Here is a 21866-nt window from a genome sequence, read left to right as displayed (position 1 = left end):
ATACTCCTGATGCCAACGACGCCAAAGATGCTGAGAAAGTTGAGTTATTAACTTCTAATGTTGCAAACATGAAATTTTAACATCAGTATAATCTAGCTCCGGTAGCAGCGTCACTGGCTTTAGATTAAGCAAATGGGCAGGGGTCAAAACGTCTAAATCACTAGGATCATGTCTTAAAGGAGATAGAGGTCGCGAATTTAAACAAACTTTGACTTTACAAAGCAATGTGGAGTATTCGACGAACGTTAAAATCTGATTACCAACTACTCGCCGAAGATGATGCTTCATCAACCTTACAACTGATTCCCAGACTCCACCAAAGTTCGGAGCAGTGGGAGGGTTAAAATGCCATTGAGTTTTCAAGGAACTCATTTGATACTGAAAAGATTTAGACTCCTTAAATTCGTACCACCTTCTACGCAATTCAATATCAGCACCCACAAAATTAGTACTACGATCACTGTACAGATCGGAGCAATAGCCTTGACGAGAAATGAAACGCTGGAAGGCATCAATAAAGGCGTCAGAACTATAATCTTCTACTATTTTTAAATGAACAGCCCTGGTACACATACAAGTGAAAACGGCTACATAACCTTTGGTAGTACCTCTACCTCTAGACCTAGATAACTTAACTAAAAATGGACCGGCATAATCCACTCCAGTCTATAAGAATGCAGGTACAGGTTGAACTCGAGCACTAGGTAAATCTGCCATTTGTTGAGTTAAGGTAGGACCAGAGTACTGTCTACAAGTGATACAATTTACAAGAGCTGAATGAATCCTCTGTCGTCCCCTGATAATCCAAAACTCCCGACGAATAGTACTCAAAGTAAGTTAAGGACCGCCATGCAAGGTGATCTTATGAGCATAGTTTATGACCAATTCAGTAAAGTGATCGCGAGCCGCCAACACTAAAGGATGCTTAGTTTCAAATGGCAGCAACGAATTACTCAAACGACCCCCCACTCTAATAAGTTGATTTTTGACTAACGGTTTTAACGGGATCAACAAACTATTTGACGGAAGTTTGAACTTAAGTTTATCACCAGAATAAGTGACTGAATTGAGCAAATGAAATTCAGCTGTAAAATAAATCAATTGATGCAAATGAACCATCAGGAGTTTAGCATTATAAAGTTCAGGAACAGTAGGGCACGCACTAAAACTATTTATTATGACGGTTAAATTTAAAAAATCTAATTGAGACTTATTAAAGATGCGAGCATACAGCTTATAAATAAATCTAAGGCAATAAGCAGTAATTGTTAAAAGCTTTTCTAGAGTTAAATATCGATACTAAAGATCCCAAGTTTAGGGTTTAGCACTTTGATGATGAGAGACGGCATCAGAAGCTTCGCTAGGAACTTCATAATTTTTATTTGAAGTAAAAACAGGATACTCTGTGGATAGCTGCTGAATCTCAAGAGGTCCTTGGAACCACAACGAATGCTCCAGTAACTAAGCGGGACAAATGCCTCTAGAGGCTATGTCAGCAGGATTGCTCTTGCCTGAAACATGGTGCCACGTAGCTGTAGGAACTAACTGCATGATATGACTACAACGATTAGCTACGAAAGTAGGCCAACAAGACGGCTGAGAACTTAACCAATACAACACGTCCTTTGAATCAGACCACAGATGGACTGCATCTACTCTATGATCCTGACTTTGACCATAATGGTGTACTAACTTTGATAACAATTGGGCAGCAAAAAGTTCGAGCTTTGGAACACTTAATGTTTTAAGAGGAGCTACTTTCGTTTTAGCCAACAAAAGTGAAACATAAACTTCTTGATTAACAACAACACGCAGATATAAGACAGCTGCATAGGCTAGTTTAGAAGCATCAGCGTAACCATGCAGCTCTATAGATTGAACAACTGGTGAAAATTGAGTCCAACGAGGAATTCTAATTTGATTCAATAATTGGATTTCTTGAAACCAACGAAGCCAATCTGACAATAAGTTCTCTGGTATCAATGAATCCCGTTCTAATTAAAGAAGCCATAGAGATTGCATGAAAATTTAAGCAAAAATAACGACAGGTTCTAACCAACCAAGTGGTTCGTATAATCCAGCTATATGGGAGAGTACAGCTCTTTTGGTCCATGATGTCGGTACTAATGGAAATTTAACTTGAAAACTGAAAACATCTTCTTTAGAATACCAGACGATGCCGAGCACTTCTACCGAGGAATCACCTTCATTCAAGGGAATAATAGGCGTAGATTTTAAAAGTGTACTGGGCAAACCAGCCAAAACATCTGGATCATTCAAAGACCACTTCCTAAGGGAAAAAATTCACCCAATGACATAACCTTTAAGAGCTGATCTCGTTTCTAAACTACGTCACTTAATCTATGAGCTCCTGACAAAACATCGTCCATATAAATTTCTTTCATCAAAATGGGATAAGTTAAAGGGAACTCAAATTCGTAATCACTAGCCAACTGCTTGATCACTCTAGAAGCTAGGTACGGAGAACAAGCTAGGCCATAAGTCACGGTTTTCAATTGATAAGCTAAAACCGGTTCTAAACTAGAGAAGCGCCAAAAGATACACTAATGTTTCTAATTAATCTCATCTACACACACTAGACGAAACATCTTTTCTATATCAGACGAAAAAACAAACTTGTAAGATCTCCAAGAAGTGGTAAGATCAAAAAGATTACACAACAAATTGGGCCCAACATGGAGTTAATTATGCGCGCTTTAAATTTAGCTAATCAATTAAACACGGTCCGGAGTTTCGTAGTTGTACTTGCAAGTTTAATTACTCTATGGTGGGGTAAGAACCAACAATCATTGGTCTCATCGAGTTTTAACTCCACCATGTGATTAAGATCGATATACTCACGCATGAACAAACTATAAGCATCAAACAATACTGAGTTATTATGAAATCTACGCTCTAAATTTTTCTGCATAGTGATAGACAGAGTGTTGGTGGCATCACGTTCTTTAACTAAAGGTTTCGAATCAGTCTTAAATAAAAGTCTAACTACATATCTACCAGTGCTATCTCTGTAATGGGTGTCAATAAAATGTTGTTCACCAGCTCTTTCATCCCCTGTCCAAAGAGAATTTGGATCAGCAGGGAGTTCCTCTATTTCCTAAAAACGCTTCAACAAGGGAATAAGTTTATCCTCTTCAGCGCAATGCAAAGAAATTGCACCACCACTAGTTGCTTCCTCGAAGCCCATAGAACCTGAGAGAATCCACCCTAACAAAGTACGAGTAGCAATAGGCTCATTAAGTTTGCCCTTCTGGACTGACCCTTCGACTATTTGAGAATGCACATCAGCTACAAGTATGATATCAATATTATCCATACTTGTATAACAAGGATCCGCTTATTCTAAACCTTCCAAATGACTAAAACTTGAAACACAACGATTAACAGGTGGCCGATATGAAGAAATCCGAGATAATACTTTAGCAGTGACGGACAGCTTAAACTCCGAAGGAAACCTAGGCGAAATAGTAAATTCAACTACACCCCTAGCTATACCAACTAAAGAACCACCAGAACCACTAATTGGGATATTTGAACATTGACGTTTAAGTTTTAACAATGTACAAAGAGTATCAGAAACTATTGAACACTGGAAGCATTGATCCACCAAAGCCCTTACCATCAATCTCATACCTGTGGGGCCCAGGATATAGAGACGAACAGTGGCCAATAGTACACCATTACCTCTAGAGAGAAAATTTTTACTATGATGGGCGGCTTGAGGTACTTCACAATGTTGAGACGAAAGTGCATGAGAATCAATGACTTGAGAAGCCTCAGAAGATTCAACCTGCTGGGGTTTGGAAATATGCAACAGTGTATGATGTTTTCTTTTACAGGTTAAGCAAGTGCCCTTGGATTTACAATTTTTAATCAAATGATTACCCAGACAGTTAAAACACAACCGTTGTCGACTAACTAAATCTCTTCTATAATCTAGTGAAATAGTCTTGAATGACTCATATTTACCAAGAGAATGATCTCCTTGACAAGCTACACACTTTTGAGGGCTTTGCGAAGTAACATTGCTAGCTTCTAATTCACTATCGAGGTTTGACTGATGAGAAGCTACAATAGCTAATTTACTATTAACTTTGCTAAGTTGAGGTTTAATTGATAAATTCTCACAAGCCTCTAATGTTATGATTTAAGAATTTAGGAACTGCTTTAATTGAGTTAGAGTAGGAGGTTGGGACTCGCTACCGAGAAACTTTTGCCAATCTTTAATTAATGAAGCATCAAACCTACTAACTACTAGAGCAACATAAAGATCGCTACTTCTTAAGTCACGGCCCATAGCTTGAAGTGAATCCATAGGATTCAGCATTTCTTTATAAATCCGTTTAAGCTTGGTACCAGACTCAGATTTCATAGCCTTACAATTCATAATGCTAAACAAATAGCTATTAACTATACGACGATGACTATCATAATATTCGATGAGAGTTTGCCAAGCTGTAGGGTATTGATCTTCTGATAAACGAATGGATTTAATTAAGTCGAAAGCCTTACCACCTCAATGAGTACGTAATTGATGGAATTTAATAATATTATCGATGTCTTCCTTCCGATGCACTAAAGACCTTAAGGTATCCTGAAAATTCTCCCAATCAGAATATTTACCAGAAAACTTAGGAAGTTCGATTCATGAGAGGTAAGAATTACTAATGGGCGGAACTACCAAAGTGGGATTTGGGTTCGGAGCGGGCGGGGGGTTTTCAGAAGGGAGATATCTTATGTACTCTGCATAATCTCCCTTTACTAAATATTACGTGTCCTCAGTCATATCAAAAAGTTCACTAGTAAAATATAAATGCTTATAATCTAAATCAGTAAGTGAAAAAATGTCTTGATGATTTTTACGAAGTCTTTCTCAATAATCTTCCAAAGCCTGTACCATAGCTTCTGCTCTACAACGAGACACCCTTTTACTACCTGATTTCTTAAAGTTTTCAAAGCAATTGCTAATCCTCTTGTGCAATTTAGGCTGTGCGGTATAAAGATCCTCTATATTCGTAAACGGCACACTAATTTTCGAACGAGAAACTTAAAACTAAAACTAAGATCTTAATCCAAAACTTAAAGTCTCTACTAGCACAAGAGTTCTATATTGCAGCTTCAGCAGCAGACATAAATGGCCCGCAGAAAAACTGCAAGATTGTGCGTCGAGAATGGCTTGCTCTACTAGCAGGCACCGATGTGGACAGCAGCTGGGGCAGGCGTGGATGACCTGCTACAGGTGTAGAGGGCCTGCAGCTGAAGCAGGCGACTTCAACTTACGGGTGGGGCAGGCATGGACAGCCTGCTACAGGTGTAGAGGGCCTGCAGCTCAAGCAGGCGACGTAGACTGGCTGGTAGAGCAGGCGTGGATGGCCTGCTACAGGTGTAGAGGGCCTGCAGCTCAAGCAGGCGTGGTAGACTGGCTGGTGGAGCAGGCGTGGATGGCCTGCTACAGGTGTAGAGGGCCTGCAGCTTAAGCAGGCGACTTCAGCTTACGAGTGGGGCAGGCCTGGGCAGCCTGCTACAGGTGTAGAGGGCCTGCAGCTCAAGCAGGCGTGGTAGACTGGCTGGTGGAGCAGGCGTGGATGGCCTGCTACAGGTGTAGAGGGCCTGCAGCTTAAGCAGGCGACTTCAACTTACGGGTGGGGCAGGCATGGACAGCTTGCTACAGGTGTAGAGGGCCTGCAGCTCAAGCAGGCGGGGTAGACTGGCTGGTGGAGCAGGCGTAGATGGCCTGCTACAGGCGTAGAGGGCCTGCAGCTTAAGCAGGCGACTTCAACTTGTGGGTGGGGCAGGCATGGACAGCCTGCTACAGGTGTAGAGGGCCTGCAGCTCAAGCAGGTGACGTAGACTTGTGGGTGGGGCAGGCATGGACAGCCTGCTACAGGCGTAGAGGGCCTGCAGCTTAAGCAGGCGACTTCAACTTGCGGGTGGGGCCGGCATGGACAGCTTGCTACAGGTGTAGAGGGCCTGCAGCTAAAGCAGGCGACAGGGACTGGCTGGTAGGATTGATTAGCTGGTGGGACAGGCGTGGCCTGCCTGCAGCAATTGTAGCAATGGTGAGCTATTACTTCACCGTAGGCGAAGAAATGACGTACTAGAAAGAAAGAACTAAGTCATAAAATTGCTGATATACAGGTTGTGAGAGAGCTGCGCTCCATGTTGTGAGTACATGTGAGTACAACACCAACGTAAACTAAGGAGAATCGTCGATCAGAAGATGGTGGATATAATGGCTATGAGAGAGCTGCTCTTTACATTTGTGTGTACGTATGAGTACAGCACCTACGAAAGTAAAGAGAAGCGTCGATCAAAAGATGGCGGATATAATGGCTGTGAGAGAGCCGCGCTCTACATGTGTGTGTACGTATGAGTACAGCACCTACGAAAGTAAAGAGAACCATCGATCAAAAGATGGTGGATATAAAGGCTAGGAGAGAGCCGCGCTTTACATGTGTGTGTACGTATGAGTACAGCACCTACGAAAAGTAAAGTGAATCAGCGTATTAAACTTATAGCAAACACTAAATTGGAGGTGTTGTCACAATGGCTAAAGGCTGTTTCGCGTGCCGCGCGCTAATAATGGTGCGTAACGACACTATACACTTTACTTTCTAATGAGCACACACTTCAGCAAGACGACCTCGATGTTGCCTTGCCGTTCGCATGGTCGTTGAGACTTCCAATATGGTGGACAGAGCGACTTCAACTTCACAGTAAATCGTAAAAAAATGAATTTCTATGCTCTAGCTGAGTAGAAAAAAAAATTTCTTGCAGATTTTGTCCAATTCTCATGTTTCATTTTTCACTGAGTTGAAGTTAGAGATTCTTTTAGCTCCAAAATTTTTAAAGTTCTGAGGAAATCGTCTAAACACAAAGAAATTGCGTTTGTGAGCGTTAAAAAACTAAAAAAAAGTTTTTTTAAAATCTTTTCGAAACACGTTTTTCTTGTACGTCGAAAAATAATGTGAAAATACGGCCAATATAAGGAGTAACAAGTGTCAAGTATGAATATCATGGATATAAAATAAAGAATCATGTTTTCGTTTATATTGCTCTTACACTTTCTTCCTCTTGTAGCGAACTTTTTTCTCTTCGAACGACCTATGAAGCGGGTTTCTCTTTCTTTTATTCCTCTCTTGAGTTGTTTCTCTCTTCAATGTCCAACAGAAATCAGCCATTATGTCGACATCCCATCTTTCTTTATATTGATTTTTCATTTCACTTATATCTTGATGGAATCTTTCTCCTTGCTCTTTGCTGTTATCTTCGAGGTTTTCTGAGAAATAGTCAAGGTGAAAATGTAAAAAATCTTATTCGAGACTCATCGAACAACCCAATTGTTTGAAATTGTCTAACAACTCTTCAACTATATTCTGGTAACTATCACTTTTCTCATTCCCTTAAAACTTCTGAGATATGCTCTGAAAACTTTGCCATGCTGCTTTTTCTTTATTATTCATCTTTGTAATAAAATTGTCATCATTAAATATAGCACGAATTTGAGGACCATCAAAAATACCCTCCTTCAATTTTGCATCACTTATCGCGCGAAACTTCTCACCTAAATACTGAAAGCAATCACCATCTTTGTTCAGAGCTTTGACGAATTGCTTCAAGAGACCCACCTTGATATGAAGAGGTGGTAGCAAAAATTTGGAAGATTCAATCAATGGTTCACGTACGATGTTCCTTGATCCTGGATGAAATTCAGTTCTCTTTGGCCAGTCTTTTTGAATATAATGATTTTTTCTATCTCTGCTATCCCATAATCATAAGAAGCAGGAATTTTTTGTGAATCTGGATTGTTGACCTAGTATTAGAGTTAAAACTTTGAGATCGCTGCAAACTTTCCATTGATGTTTCGCGTAGTCTATTTTCTCCAACACTGTGTGTAAATTCTCATAGGTCTCTTTTAGTTTCGTGGAACGAGCTATTGGAATAGGAGCGTACGAATTTCTGTTGTGAAGCAGAACTGCTTTGAGACTTCGTTTTGATAAATCGATAAAAAGTTTCCACTCTTCGTCCTTGTAAATATTTGGTTCCAACTCATCAACTAATCCTTTCACCTCAGAGCAAAATACCAGTGAGTTTTCCTCATCTTTGGTAAAGAATTTTTGAAACTCCTTACCTCTATCACGATAAACGTAAGCACTAGTTCCTTTTGATAGCAAATTCTTTTTCTTTAGTGCTGCTGCCAGATATTCAGCTCAATCTTTAGGTAAACCAATATCTCGTATCAAATCAGTTCGAAGAGAAAAAAGTTCGCTACAAGAGGAAGAAAGTGTGGGAGCAATATAAACGAAAACATGATTCACATGTGTAGACCTATTTTGCTTTATTTTATATCCATGATATTCATACTCGACACTTGTTACTCCTTATATTGGCCGTATTTTCACATTATTTTTCGACGTACAAGAAAAAAATGTTTCGAAAAGATTTGAAAAAAACTTTTTTTGGTTTTTTAACGCTCACAAACGCAATTTCTTTCTGTTTATACGATTTCCTCGAAATTTTGAAAGTTTTGGAGCTAAACGAATCTCTAACTTTAACTCAGTGAAAAATGAAACATGAGAATTGGACAAAATCTGCAAGAAATTTTTTTTTCTACTCAGCTAGAGCATAGAAATTCGATTTTTTACGATTTACTGTGATTTTCTGCTACTTTTTGCGGTTTTTTTGCTGTTTTTTGCAAATTTATTGAAACTTTGAGGGTGTACGGGTGAAGTGGACGTCGAAATTAGATTCAGCACGTCAAAATATATAAAAATGAACCTAGACACATGTTTATAAAAATGTTTTCGAATGTTTTAAGAGCTAAAAATATGATTTCTCACGATTTTCGGCTATTTTCTGCAGTTTTTTGCGATTTACTCGAAATTTTGAGGGTGTACGGATCAAACGAACCTCGGATTCGGATTCTACGCATTAAATTACGTATAGATCAACCACGTCACATGTGTAAGAAATTTTTTTTGAATGTTTGAAGAGCTGAAAATGTACTTTTTTACGATTTTCGGCTATTTTTCGCAGTTTTTCGCAATTTACTCGAAATTTTTAGGGTGTACGGGTCAAACGGACCTCGAATTCCAATTCAGCGCGTCAAAATACATAAAGATAAGTGGGTCTGGTTAAAAGTACAGTCCACTTTGTTTGTTGTATGCCGGTGTCATTAATACTTTATTCACGTTTTTTTACGCACAAGTATACATATGAATATGTTTGTAATGACTGGGATATGCAACGCCTTTGTATGTATACAATATATATACTTTTACTTTGCCTCTATTATAGATACAGCTGTTTCCCTCTGCCTTTCTTTTTCTCCATAACTATACCTTAACTTGAGCGAGTCTATTGGTTGAGTTGTAGCGTAGAAACATGCATACCGCATATCTATAATGTATGTGTATATATAGGTGTAGTAGCAGTGTGAGGGGAAGAGACCGCGTGGCGTACATGCAAGAGAGAAAGAGAGAGACAGAGCGGGAGGGAGTGTGTCTGAGAGGAGATTAAGAAGAGGGCTTCAACCGCAGGGTAGGTGGCTTTATTTTTTCGTAACGAACTTTCCCTTACGTGGCTGTTCACGGCCCAACATATGAAGTTTGACTTAAAAAAAAAAAAACATCCTACGAAAAATTGCCTTACCAAGCTTTTACAGATTATGATATATAACCTCATTAAGTATGCAAATATTATTAAAATATTGCATTTTCGGAAAGTTTAACTGAAAAACGCTTTGCCAGTTGATAGCCTACGTTTATCCAAATTGGCAATAGTTAGTTGGCAAATATTTGACAAAATCATAATAAGTTATTATAAATATTTTTTGAGTTCCCATAAATAATCGTTGTAGTTGTTTGTCGCTAAAAAAGACAGGTGTACTGATATATTTTCCTGTAGTAAAAACTTTTTTTCCTGTGTAACATACGGTTATTTGGAACAGTAAATTATGTTTTTCGGTATAAGAACGTAACTTGAAAATTTTTTTCTTTCAAATAAAAAGTTTGTTGTTACCACTTTTAAGAAGTACAAAACTGTATGCTTATCATCAAATTGCTATAAGCGTATCAAAATCGAAACTTTCTGCCTTATATAATTAAGATAAAGTTTAAGAAATATAGCTTATTACACAGATACTACCACATAGTGCACAAAAACATTTTCTAGATGACTTTTTTTTACAACATATAGAATTTAAAACCACAATAAGATTTTTTTCATACAACGTTACTTTCATTAATGCAAAGGTTTTTTTGTTTGGAAGCAAAAGTTACAATAATAAAATCTGAACCATAAAAAAGATATGTGTTTTGCTATTGACGTTTATATTGTTATGTAAGATTATATTTTTTTCTTGTATTTTACTTTGTTTTTTAGCTATGATGTATGAAGAAATTGAAAATGTTTGTGTTGTCGTTCGATTAAGACCTATGAATGTAAAAGAGTTGGACAAAAGCTGTCAAAGTATAATAAATGTTAATACACTCAACGGTGTTGTGACTATATACAATCCAAGTATTGCTGACGAACCGCCTAAAAATTTTTCATTTGATGCGGTTTTTGACTGCACATCAACTCAAGTTGATATTTATAATGAAATTGCAAGACCTGTTATAGACAAAGTTTTACGAGGATACAACGGTACCATATTTGCATACGGACAAACAGGAACAGGAAAAACCTATACAATGATAGGAAGTAACAATTCACCACGTTCAAGAGGTATTATACCGAATTCTTTTGCTCACATATTTGGATTCATTGCTAAAGCCAAAGATAATCAAAAGTGAGTACATTCGTTACTAAATATATTTTTTAACGATTTTTATTAAAGAGTAAAATGTATTAACTTACTTATCTTACTTAAACATAAGTATTAATTTATTTATTAAAGTAGTAGATAACTGCTACTATCTGATAGATGAGACCAGTGGAATAAGTAACACAAATGTCTGCTATATAATTCTACAAGTTTTCTAATCTGCTAATGGGAATGGAACTCATAAATTATTGAGTAAAAATCTCTTACCACAAATGAAGTTTTTTGTAGCATTTTTACAAAAATTACACTTAATAACTTATTAAATGCAACTTTAGACAAACACACTTCAAGCAACAAAGCATGATTGCGTGTAACTATTAAGTTGAAAATATTTTTGTACGAAAAATGCAAAGGTAAGCTTACAGTCCAAATTTTTAAAGACTTCCTAGACTACCTAGTGTGTATGCTGCACAGTGTTTCTAAGTAGATTAGAGTGAGACAGAAAAAAATGTTACAAGAGTTTCTTGTGACATTTTTTGCTGTAGTACGATTATGTATAAACTATACACATCGTCGCACACGGCTCTTCCGCGCTCTGGAAGACTTAATAATCCTCTTCTCCCCGGTTTTCGTCAGTTACACTCGGCTAGTAGCTTCCCCTTGCATCGAGTGCCATCTGCACAAAACTTATGACGGTGGCCGTAAGTATTATACATGCATAGTTTGACTTGACTATTGGTAGTCTCTCATTTATCCCCGCAACGCGCGCCACTATACTGACTATAAAAGTGGTATTAGTTAAAGTGTTGATGCTTACATTTTTTTATATCATGTATATACGTGTATTTGCATTTTCCATGTAGCTTTTTTATAATATAATTTATAATGACTGTACAGCAAATATCTTTCAAAAAGCAAAAGAAACTCAATTCTGAACGCGAGTCCATAAACCCCTCGTGGCAAATTTTTTTACACAAATTGGTGGAAGTTACTCCACTGCAAAGGTAGTATTAATTTTCTCGCTCTGTATAAGTGTACCAACAATGAATACTATAGTACTCAAACAATGAGAGGAAGATATTTGGTATTTGAGAAAATTTTCGACGATTACTGACAGAGTATGTTACTGCAACGCATCTGTAGGGAAACTATGTAAACAAGTATTCAAATTCAGTATATTTTATATTAATGAAATGTTATTGAGAAGTTTTTCTATTACATTTTAAAAATAGAATCTTCTACGTTGAAAATCACTCCATAGATCTTTTTGTATGTTAAAGCACAAAAGATTGAAAGACGTTTAACAATATGCTAATTGCAACTTTAAAGAAGTGAAAGTCGTTCTGATATTGAATTGTTATTGGTATTAAAAATTAAATTTACTAAAATAATTCAAAAAAAATGAAATTGTGGCTAAAGTCTTGACAACCATTGATACAGTAAGCAAAATAAGATATTTATGAAAGTATGGTTACATTCAGTATTTAATGAGATCAAAAAGATGTCATATGTTACCAATGCCCAGTACATGCAGTAAGGCATGACAAAATTATTTTTCAACATGGTACTACTTGACGTTACATAACTAAGTCGGTGACAAAGTCTTAGGAATATTATGTAGGATGTGTTACCTTAGTATTATATTTGAATAATAACTACTATGAATAAAAAATTTTTCATTTTTTGTCTACGGTAAACTCTAAATATTTAACAAAAAAAAAGTTAGCAGTTTTTTAAGTACTTAAGAACAATGCCTACTTATCGTTCCTCAACATACGACACTTGTTTAGTTGTCAAGTAATTGAGTACGCCTTTCGAGCAAATGCAATGTGTTGAATGTAGTGCAACGCTGTAGTCAGTATAGTAGCAATATCTCTACTACTTTTTTAAATACAAGAGTAGTAAAGTTGATAGGCTACTTTTCTAAACTATTCTACTACACAGTTTAGAAAAAAAATTGACAGGAATGTTGATGTTTATTTGTTTGTGATTATAAAGATCTTCTTGACATGCCGTTCGCGGGAGCCTCGATTATGAGCCATCTATTGTGGCTCTGAAAACCTCGATGTACACACGCGACTCACAACCCGTGCGAGTGCGTGTGTATGTTGAGATCTTCAGAGCCACATTAGATGGCTCACAATCTCGTTCCCGCGGGCGATGTGTTAAGAAGTTGTATACACCATACTGTGAGAGGTTCGATGATAGACACACGCGTGTCTTCGCTCATTACCGCTCGTGTGCGAACTGACACGCGTGCGTCAATCGCCTTCCTCGCGCACTAGTATCGTAATGCACTATTTGTAATTTAAAGATTGGCGATATACATATATATATCCCACTATATTATATAGTAGTATTGACGAAAGTGAGTCTCAGCCCCCCCGCTCCCCCTCAGCTCCCCTTCGATTTACGTAGTTATTTGCTTGTTTTAACGTCATTTTTGATCAAATTGTATTTGAGTAAGCTCCTCCCGCTCCCCCTCCACCTCCGCCCCCAATAAAATACTTATTTATCTAATGTTTTACCATCATAAATTTTAAAAAATACACGAAATTTAGAACCTAAGTCGTACCTCGTTTTTAGGGTTTCTTTAAGTCACTGATCATAGGTCTCCCTCTGTCTATTCGCTTCCCCTCACTCACTATGTGTCTCTGAAGTACCATTATTTGTTTAACTTGATTAAACTTTTACATTTCAAATCTCTTGCTGGTCCATGTCTACTTTTCCCAAGTATAAAACTCTTGATTACTTGAGGACTTTAGTAAGTAAAAGACAGAATTCAGAAGGAGGTATAATTAAATAGACAAACACAGTTAAGCTTTTAAAACAATAATTCATTCTGTTAGCTTAATGTTGTGACATTTTATGTGTCATTTTAACCCATCTGTTCTTTTAAAACCCATTCCACATTTTTCACATATTTGTTTTTCATGGTTTTTATGAATTTACATACGTCTGTTTTAATGTGACGATCTTCAAAGTTACATATTTTTGAATTACTGAAAAATTTCTAGCTAAACAATATTTTTAATTTCTGATTTATTCTCGAATGCAATTTGAATAAAAATTCTTTTTGGATTCTTACATCTTAATAAAGCAACGTATAATTATTTATAATTGTCCGTAAGAAAATAAAGATTTTTTAATATACAATCCTGAAGAATCAAAACTCTGTTTTTCTGATTATTGTAGAACATGCTCATACAAAGGAAAACTGTTTTCTATAACAGTCAAAAGGTAATAATAATAAGGTGCCAGTATTCAATGTTATTCTAGGAATATAAACTTTACGTTTTTTTCTCCCATATTAATTTCTGCTTCTATATTATACTTGAATAATTTTGTTATTTTTAATGTTTTGCCTCTACAGAGACCGTCTGATATACTTGAAGTTCTTATTAACACTACTATAGCATTTATTTTTAATTTTAATTCGTGTAGTGGAAGACGCTTTTTTATATTATTTCAAAATACTATTGGAAAATTATTATTTATGTTAATTTAATTGTGTTAAGTTAATCACATGTTTTATCAACTCCTTTATGAGTCACGTATTCTGATGTTGTGAACTAATTTTCAGCCTGCATTTATAAATACACGAGTAATGTGGTTATTTTGTCTACTCAATCTGTTAGTGGGGAATTAGCGCGTGAAGCGCGCAGGGGGGCGTTAGCCCCACTAGTAAAAATATATATATGTGTGTGTGGGGAATTCTTATTAATATTTACCCCCCCTGCTGTCCAAAAATGGAAGCAGCTAAAAAATTATAATAAATCACTATTTTGTAGCTTGAAGCCTGTAGCTTACGATAACGAGTGGCTTTTTCCGAAAATAAAAAATGGCGGCTGATGGCATGACTCTGACTGTCGATGAAGACCGCAAAAAATGTTAAAATAAGCAAATATCTTGAAATCGTATCATATTGCAAGCCAAAAAAAAGTGTAAATACGTTTCTTTTTGGTTGTCTTAGTAAAGTTAAGCATGTGCGTTTTAGTATAAAGTCATACTTTGGTTCTAACCTCAAAAAACAGCTCTAAATAGTATTTTTTGTTAAAATATTCCATGTAGCCATCGAGATAAGCACAAAAATAATTCTTATATGCGAGTTACCTTTAATAAACCTTAATTTAATAAGGTCATCAGTCTGTGAGAAAACAAAATCTGTTCACAATCTATATAAACAGTCATTAACGTCTATTTTGCTAGTATAAACTTTAATTATTGTACTAAGATGAGTCACACTATGTATTTTGTATGAGATGAACTGTGAAAATTTAAACAGTAAGAATTTTAACAAGACACATTAATAAATAATACTTACTAAATATTGTGAACCCGTACTCTAGAGATCCTTCAAGCTTTCCTACAGGATCTTTCGGAATTTGTACTAGAGTAGAGTTTTCTTAACTCAAAAATCTTAAATGGTGAATTGTGAGTTGATATAAACAATACTCAATTTATAAAAATATTAAATTTCCAATAGGATTATATTGCTATTAAAATTGAAGTACTATATTTTAATTTAATTAAATTACTTGTTTGTGCTCATTAGATACTACAATATTAACTCAATACATGGATTCTAAGCATACGTTATTCAATCACTTACTAGAAACAATAGGGCTTGATCAAGGATTTATTTATATTAAGTATTTATTTATCGTGATTTATTATTTAATCTCATTTATCGCCCTAAAGTAAGTGACATAAGTTACACAATAAGTTTTTTATGTGATCCACAGTATAAATTTAAACTTAAATTAATTTCATGGTTACGCGTTGCAACGTTTCTCTCTCAATTTGCTACTAATTTCAATAAACTTGACATAGGCTTATTCATCATAGTATCAGCTCATTACCAGCAAAATGTTTTTTTATTATTTTAGGAAGAAATAGCTGTACAATTAAAAATTAACGTAGTTGGTAAGGTAGAAACTTTAGATAGTATATTTAATGCTTTCAGATAGTAAGATAGTTCATAAATTATAGGGAATTGGTTGACAATTTTTCGTTTACGATATTTACAAATCGCTAATTCCAAATTTAAATCAAGGAAAAGTTGAATTTTGCATTGAATAAGGCTTTATTCTATTTTAATTCAGTATAATCTAATATTATTTCGATTCACGTTGCAAGGGGGCACTTCTACGATCTAGAATTTATAATACACGCTTTACATTTATACTTATATTCTTATATTTATTGTATTTTCTTATAATAAAAAATCCGTCTAATAGACAATTAAAATTTTTTTGTACATACATATATTTCATTTTATAAAAAAAATTCCTATTTTCAAATTCAAATTTGAACGCCGCGCGCGGGGAATGTGCGTCTAGTACGTTAAGAAAACGCTAGAGTGTGGGAAAACCTGCTACTCAAAAGGAAATAACGTTAGCATAAAAGGCACCATTGCGCAATGCAAAGAGAGTTCATCTTCCAGCGAACCTGGGACGTGGTATATCCGTTGCTCACCCAGACCTGGAACTTTCCCGTGCACCGGTACAATACCGCGACGAGCACGAAGGGAGAGGAAGAGACGAAGAGAGGAAGAGACGAAGTACGAAGGCCGATAGCTGAAAAGTAAGTGTGTACACCATCACCAAGGTAACACTTCCACTAACCGGTACCTACTTGGACTTTCGGTGCTCGACCGCTTTAAGCGTGGAGACGACGCATCCCCAAGTAGTCGAGGCACTAGGGTTAGCGATCACGTTCTTAGGCGAAGTTCCTGGGTTGATGACTTGAGCAGTGCTCAAGACACCCAAGGGCCCTGAGAACGACCTAACCTTACGTGACTTGGTCGGATAGGTAGTTAGCTAACACTAACTTTCCGCGGTTGTAATAAAATTTCGCATTAGTCTAACCTAACGTGTTCAAGCAGAGATACTAAAGAGGGAAAATTTAAATTGTCATTTTTGTAAAATTTTCTATTAAAAAGGCGGATAAATTTTAAGTAAATTATCGAGTATATTATATATTGTTTTTTATTATTAACGTAAATAATTGCGATCACTCAAATATAATTAATACATGTAAAAATTTAAGATAAAATTTCCTTAGAATCATATGATTGAATAAATATAAGATAATTAAAAATAAATTGATTGTACTTATTTAAGCAAACCTTCCCCTCCACATAAGATTGCGAGTTCCTTTTTATAGTTTAAGATAAAAACTAAAAAAATAGCTGTTAAGATTTGAAATCGTTTAATAAACTGAGAATATTATCTGGACCCCAAAAAGGGACAGGAATAAAATAAAAAAGATGTTAGATTAGAAAAATATTGAATAAGTTGAAAAAGATATTAAATTATTAAATTGATTAAATTAAGGAAATATTCAGGAGAACTCAATAAAGTAATAATCAATAAACAATTGCTGTATATGGTGCAGGAATTAATTGATTATTCAACAGATAAATCTTGAAACTTGATAATAAATATTTTTAAGTATTGTATATAATCGGCAATTTGAGTAATTTCGCTCTTTTACACAGGGCCACGAACCCGCCCTCCGACATATAAACACAATCATTGTTTGTATGTTGGTTCCTAATCTTAGAGTTTCCTCGGTACAGATAATATTCTTAGCCGATTGTTACCACCACAAATTAACCGGGGTTATACTCAAAAGAAAGGGAAGTCGTAAATGGTACCCCTGGTGGGACTCGCAATCGTAAGAGGGAGTGTTTAAACAGGTGCAAAAAATTTTATCAAACGTTTTATATTATTCGTTCGCCTTAAAAATGGTTAAAACACGACGAGGGGGCAATAATGAAGAAACACAACAAGTAACGGCTCAGATCCACGGGGAAAATGAAGATAACTTAAGTGGAATTTTTCCATTAGAGGAGTCACCTCAGCCAAATACAGTGGGTGGAAATGATGGAAATATTTTCGAGGTCATAGGGGTCCAAAAGCAGCTAATGGCTGAAATCCTACCTCTCAACCCCGAGAATAATTCGGAACAAATTATTGACAAAGTAAATAAAGTCATCACACAAACGAACACACTGAAAGAACAATCGATGCGACTTACACATACGTACGATGCACTGGAGACCCATATAGAACGACTCACACAAACACAAAATCAAATACGTTCTAAAAACTCACAACGTCAGGCAGAACTTATTAGACAATCAGAAATACTCGATAACTTAAACAAACAATTCGATCAACTCGCACTAAACATAGGGAAAACAACACAAACATTCCAAAAACTCAATCAAACAGTCACGGCACAAACACAAGCCATAGTCAATTTAGAACAGGAAGATGATCGCATATACGAGGCTATCGCCCAACACAAAAAAGACGTGGAATCGATCATCACCCGAAAATTAAATAACGTACAAGGCAGAGGAGTTTCTCAATTGAAAGTAGATTTACCCACTTTTAGCGGAGCTGCAAGTAATCGACCAATCAAATTCCTTAAAGCCTTAAAAACTTACATTGAAATAACTTCCATAGAAGCTGACACGATTAAATTAGTATTATCTCAAGCATTAAAAGGCCCGGCACTTGATTGGTTTGAGCACATCGAAGAAAGAATAAATTCCATGAATGATTTTGAAACTTTATTTTTGAACAAATATTGGAACGCGACGGTACAAGCTAAAGTTCGTCGAGCGCTCGAATGGAATGCATACGAAGCCACTAATAATATGAGCCGTAGTGAATACGTGTTAAATTTGTATAGTTACGTGAAAATGTTATCAGCACCACCCACTGAAGCGGAGGCCGTTGAAAAATTCGCAAATCATTTTGACGAAGTCGTACAGCAGTCTATAATTCTTCGGGGAATTAACAAAATTGACGATCTCATAAAACTCTTAGATTCTATGGATGCAGTAGGCGCGTTAAATAGCTCAATTTCGATTCGAGAAAATTCATACATAGATTCCGGGAGACAAATAAACTCAAGCCCTACGCGGAATCATAGCAACTTCCGAGCCTCAACACCAAACCCTCCCAATAGCAATTGGCGTGACCGCGGTAACAATACAAGTAATACCACCATAAACCGAAATACGAACTCAGGCCAACAAACTAACAACAACAATAATAATTCCAATCGACCATACGTAGAAAGACCACAAAGTAGCTCATACAATCGAGGGACCCAGGGAACTCAAATAAATTTAATTGAAGAGATCCCAAATCAGGAAGACGAATAGACGTTGTATCCCAAACCCCTAAAGATTATCAAACCTATACTTCATGGGATACAACGATCAGAGGGGGCATTACAAAGACAAGTATATTAAAAAATTATGAATCCAAGCCCGAACAAAAAAATAACATAAACACCTTACACACTACCACGCTACCACATGGAAATAAAAATTTAAAAATAATGTCGAAAATTAACAATAATCAAGGGAATCTACTTATCAAGGCTCAAGAATGTTTGATACCTCGTACATATACAGTTTTGGTTCCATTTGATAACCAGCTTGAAAAAAAAGTGACTGAGGAGAATAAGTCTAATATTGTTACAAATGCATGCCATTCCTACCCAAATTGCCATAAAAATCAAATAAAAAAATGTTCAGTAGTCAAACCAGAAATACATACAGTATTCGAAGATTTAAGACAGACACTACTAGAAGAACCACACAGCGAAAATCTGTTGACCAATAAAGCTCTTGTATGCCCGGAAATAAATTTTGAAATTAAAAGGGTTAAGCTGGAGGCATTAATAGATACGGGGAGTAAATTACCAAGTACATTTGAATACATGTATGAGAAATATAACGACGCACGGAAAATTTTCCCTACTCTTCCGGTAATTAAGTTTCCAACATGTAGATTTATTGGTAAAATTTTTCTTGAAGCTAAGAAACAATCCAAGGCTGAAGTAAAAATAAATACTAGTAAAATCGCACTCAGAGCCATCTCATGCGATGGTAATGAAAGAGGAATATACGTTGCAAATAGATCAATACAGGGGGCAGAGAAAAATTATTCTACCACAGAGATCAAAGTATTAGCAATCGTTTCGATATTACACCAATTTCCTTCGTATATATTGGATTACAGTTTTAAAACATCATCAATCAAGAGGAGTAAAACCGTGGTAGCCATTTCGTTAAACCGACACATCAATCAAAAGGACCAAAGAAGTACCGAGGATTTCAATACATTAAAAATATTGGCAAGAAAACCAAACGATAATATACCTGAACAATCAAAATCGACATCTAACGTACGATCAAACGATGAAAAATGGCACATAACCAAACAAAACATAATAAATGGACAGGAATATAATCGGTATAAACTAAAAGGGACAATCCTGTATAAATTATGTAACCATAGAAAGAAAATTCTTTTGCAAACGTGCCTCGGAAAGGAGCCCATTACCTCTAAAGAAAAAGTTCCTGCTGGTTAAAAAAATGAGACATCTAAAAGGAAATGATGTTAATAATAACTAACAAAACTTATTCCTCAAACCTAATTTGTTCAAAGAAAATTTTTTTTTTATTTTCACAAATTAGAGGGGGCAGATGCAAGGGGGCACTTCTACGATCTAGAATTTATAATACACGCTTTACATTTATACTTATATTCTTATATTTATTGTATTTTCTTATAATAAAAAATCCGTCTAATAGACAATTAAAATTTTTTTGTACATACATATATTTCATTTTATAAAAAAAATTCCTATTTTCAAATTCAAATTTGAACGCCGCGCGCGGGGAATGTGCGTCTAGTACGTTAAGAAAACGCTAGAGTGCGGGAAAACCTGCTACTCAAAAGGAAATAACGTTAGCATAAAAGGCACCATTGCGCAATGCAAAGAGAGTTCATCTTCCAGCGAACCTGGGACGCGGTATATCCGTTGCTCACCCAGACCTGGAACTTTCCCGTGCACCGGTACAATACCGCGACGAGCACGAAGGGAGAGAAAGAGACGAAGAGAGGAAGAGACGAAGTACGAAGGCCGATAGCTGAAAAGTAAGTGTGTACACCATCACCAAGGTAACACTTCCACTAACCGGTACCTACTTGGACTTTCGGTGCTCGACCGCTTTAAGCGTGGAGACGACGCATCCCCAAGTAGTCGAGGCACTAGGGTTAGCGATCACGTTCTTAGGCGAAGTTCCTGGGTTGATGACTTGAGCAGTGCTCAAGACACCCAAGGGCCCTGAGAACGACCTAACCTTACGTGACTTGGTCGGATAGGTAGTTAGCTAACACTAACTTTCCGCGGTTGTAATAAAATTTCGCATTAGTCTAACCTAACGTGTTCAAGCAGAGATACTAAAGAGGGAAAATTTAAATTGTCATTTTTGTAAAATTTTCTATTAAAAAGGCGGATAAATTTTAAGTAAATTATCGAGTATATTATATATTGTTTTTTATTATTAACGTAAATAATTGCGATCACTCAAATATAATTAATACATGTAAAAATTTAAGATAAAATTTCCTTAGAATCATATGATTGAATAAATATAAGATAATTAAAAATAAATTGATTGTACTTATTTAAGCAAACCTTCCCCTCCACATAAGATTGCGAGTTCCTTTTTATAGTTTAAGATAAAAACTAAAAAAATAGCTGTTAAGATTTGAAATCGTTTAATAAACTGAGAATATTATCTGGACCCCAAAAAGGGACAGGAATAAAATAAAAAAGATGTTAGATTAGAAAAATATTGAATAAGTTGAAAAAGATATTAAATTATTAAATTGATTAAATTAAGGAAATATTCAGGAGAACTCAATAAAGTAATAATCAATAAACAATTGCTGTATATGGTGCAGGAATTAATTGATTATTCAACAGATAAATCTTGAAACTTGATAATAAATATTTTTAAGTATTGTATATAATCGGCAATTTGAGTAATTTCGCTCTTTTACACAGGGCCACGAACCCGCCCTCCGACATATAAACACAATCATTGTTTGTATGTTGGTTCCTAATCTTAGAGTTTCCTCGGTACAGATAATATTCTTAGCCGATTGTTACCACCACAAATTAACCGGGGTTATACTCAAAAGAAAGGGAAGTCGTAACGTAGACTAGTGTACCTATATATACGATGATGTTGTAT

At 35.9% G+C, this 21866-nt stretch overlaps 1 protein-coding gene across 2 annotated transcripts in view; it reads left to right on the top strand.

The window, feature by feature from the left end:
- The window catches only part of LOC106637917 (kinesin-like protein 64D), a 461671-nt gene that overhangs the window by 64967 nt on the left and 374838 nt on the right, over positions 1-21866 (top strand). For both annotated transcript variants that reach the window (XM_014350896.2, XM_089595799.1), the window contains exon 2: positions 10405-10813. In XM_014350896.2, the coding sequence (XP_014206382.2) occupies positions 10407-10813 (407 nt within the window). In that variant the 5' untranslated portion in view covers positions 10405-10406. The remainder of the gene's footprint in view (positions 1-10404; positions 10814-21866) is intronic.

Source organism: Copidosoma floridanum, unplaced genomic scaffold, assembly GCF_036245765.1.
Source record: "Copidosoma floridanum isolate Cflo_tuat_1 unplaced genomic scaffold, Cflo_Japanese_pri ptg000028l, whole genome shotgun sequence".
In the NCBI taxonomy this organism is placed as follows: Eukaryota; Metazoa; Arthropoda; class Insecta; order Hymenoptera; family Encyrtidae; genus Copidosoma; species Copidosoma floridanum.
The sequence above is the reverse complement of the archived record's forward strand: the minus strand, read 5'-3'. Positions and strand labels throughout refer to the sequence as shown.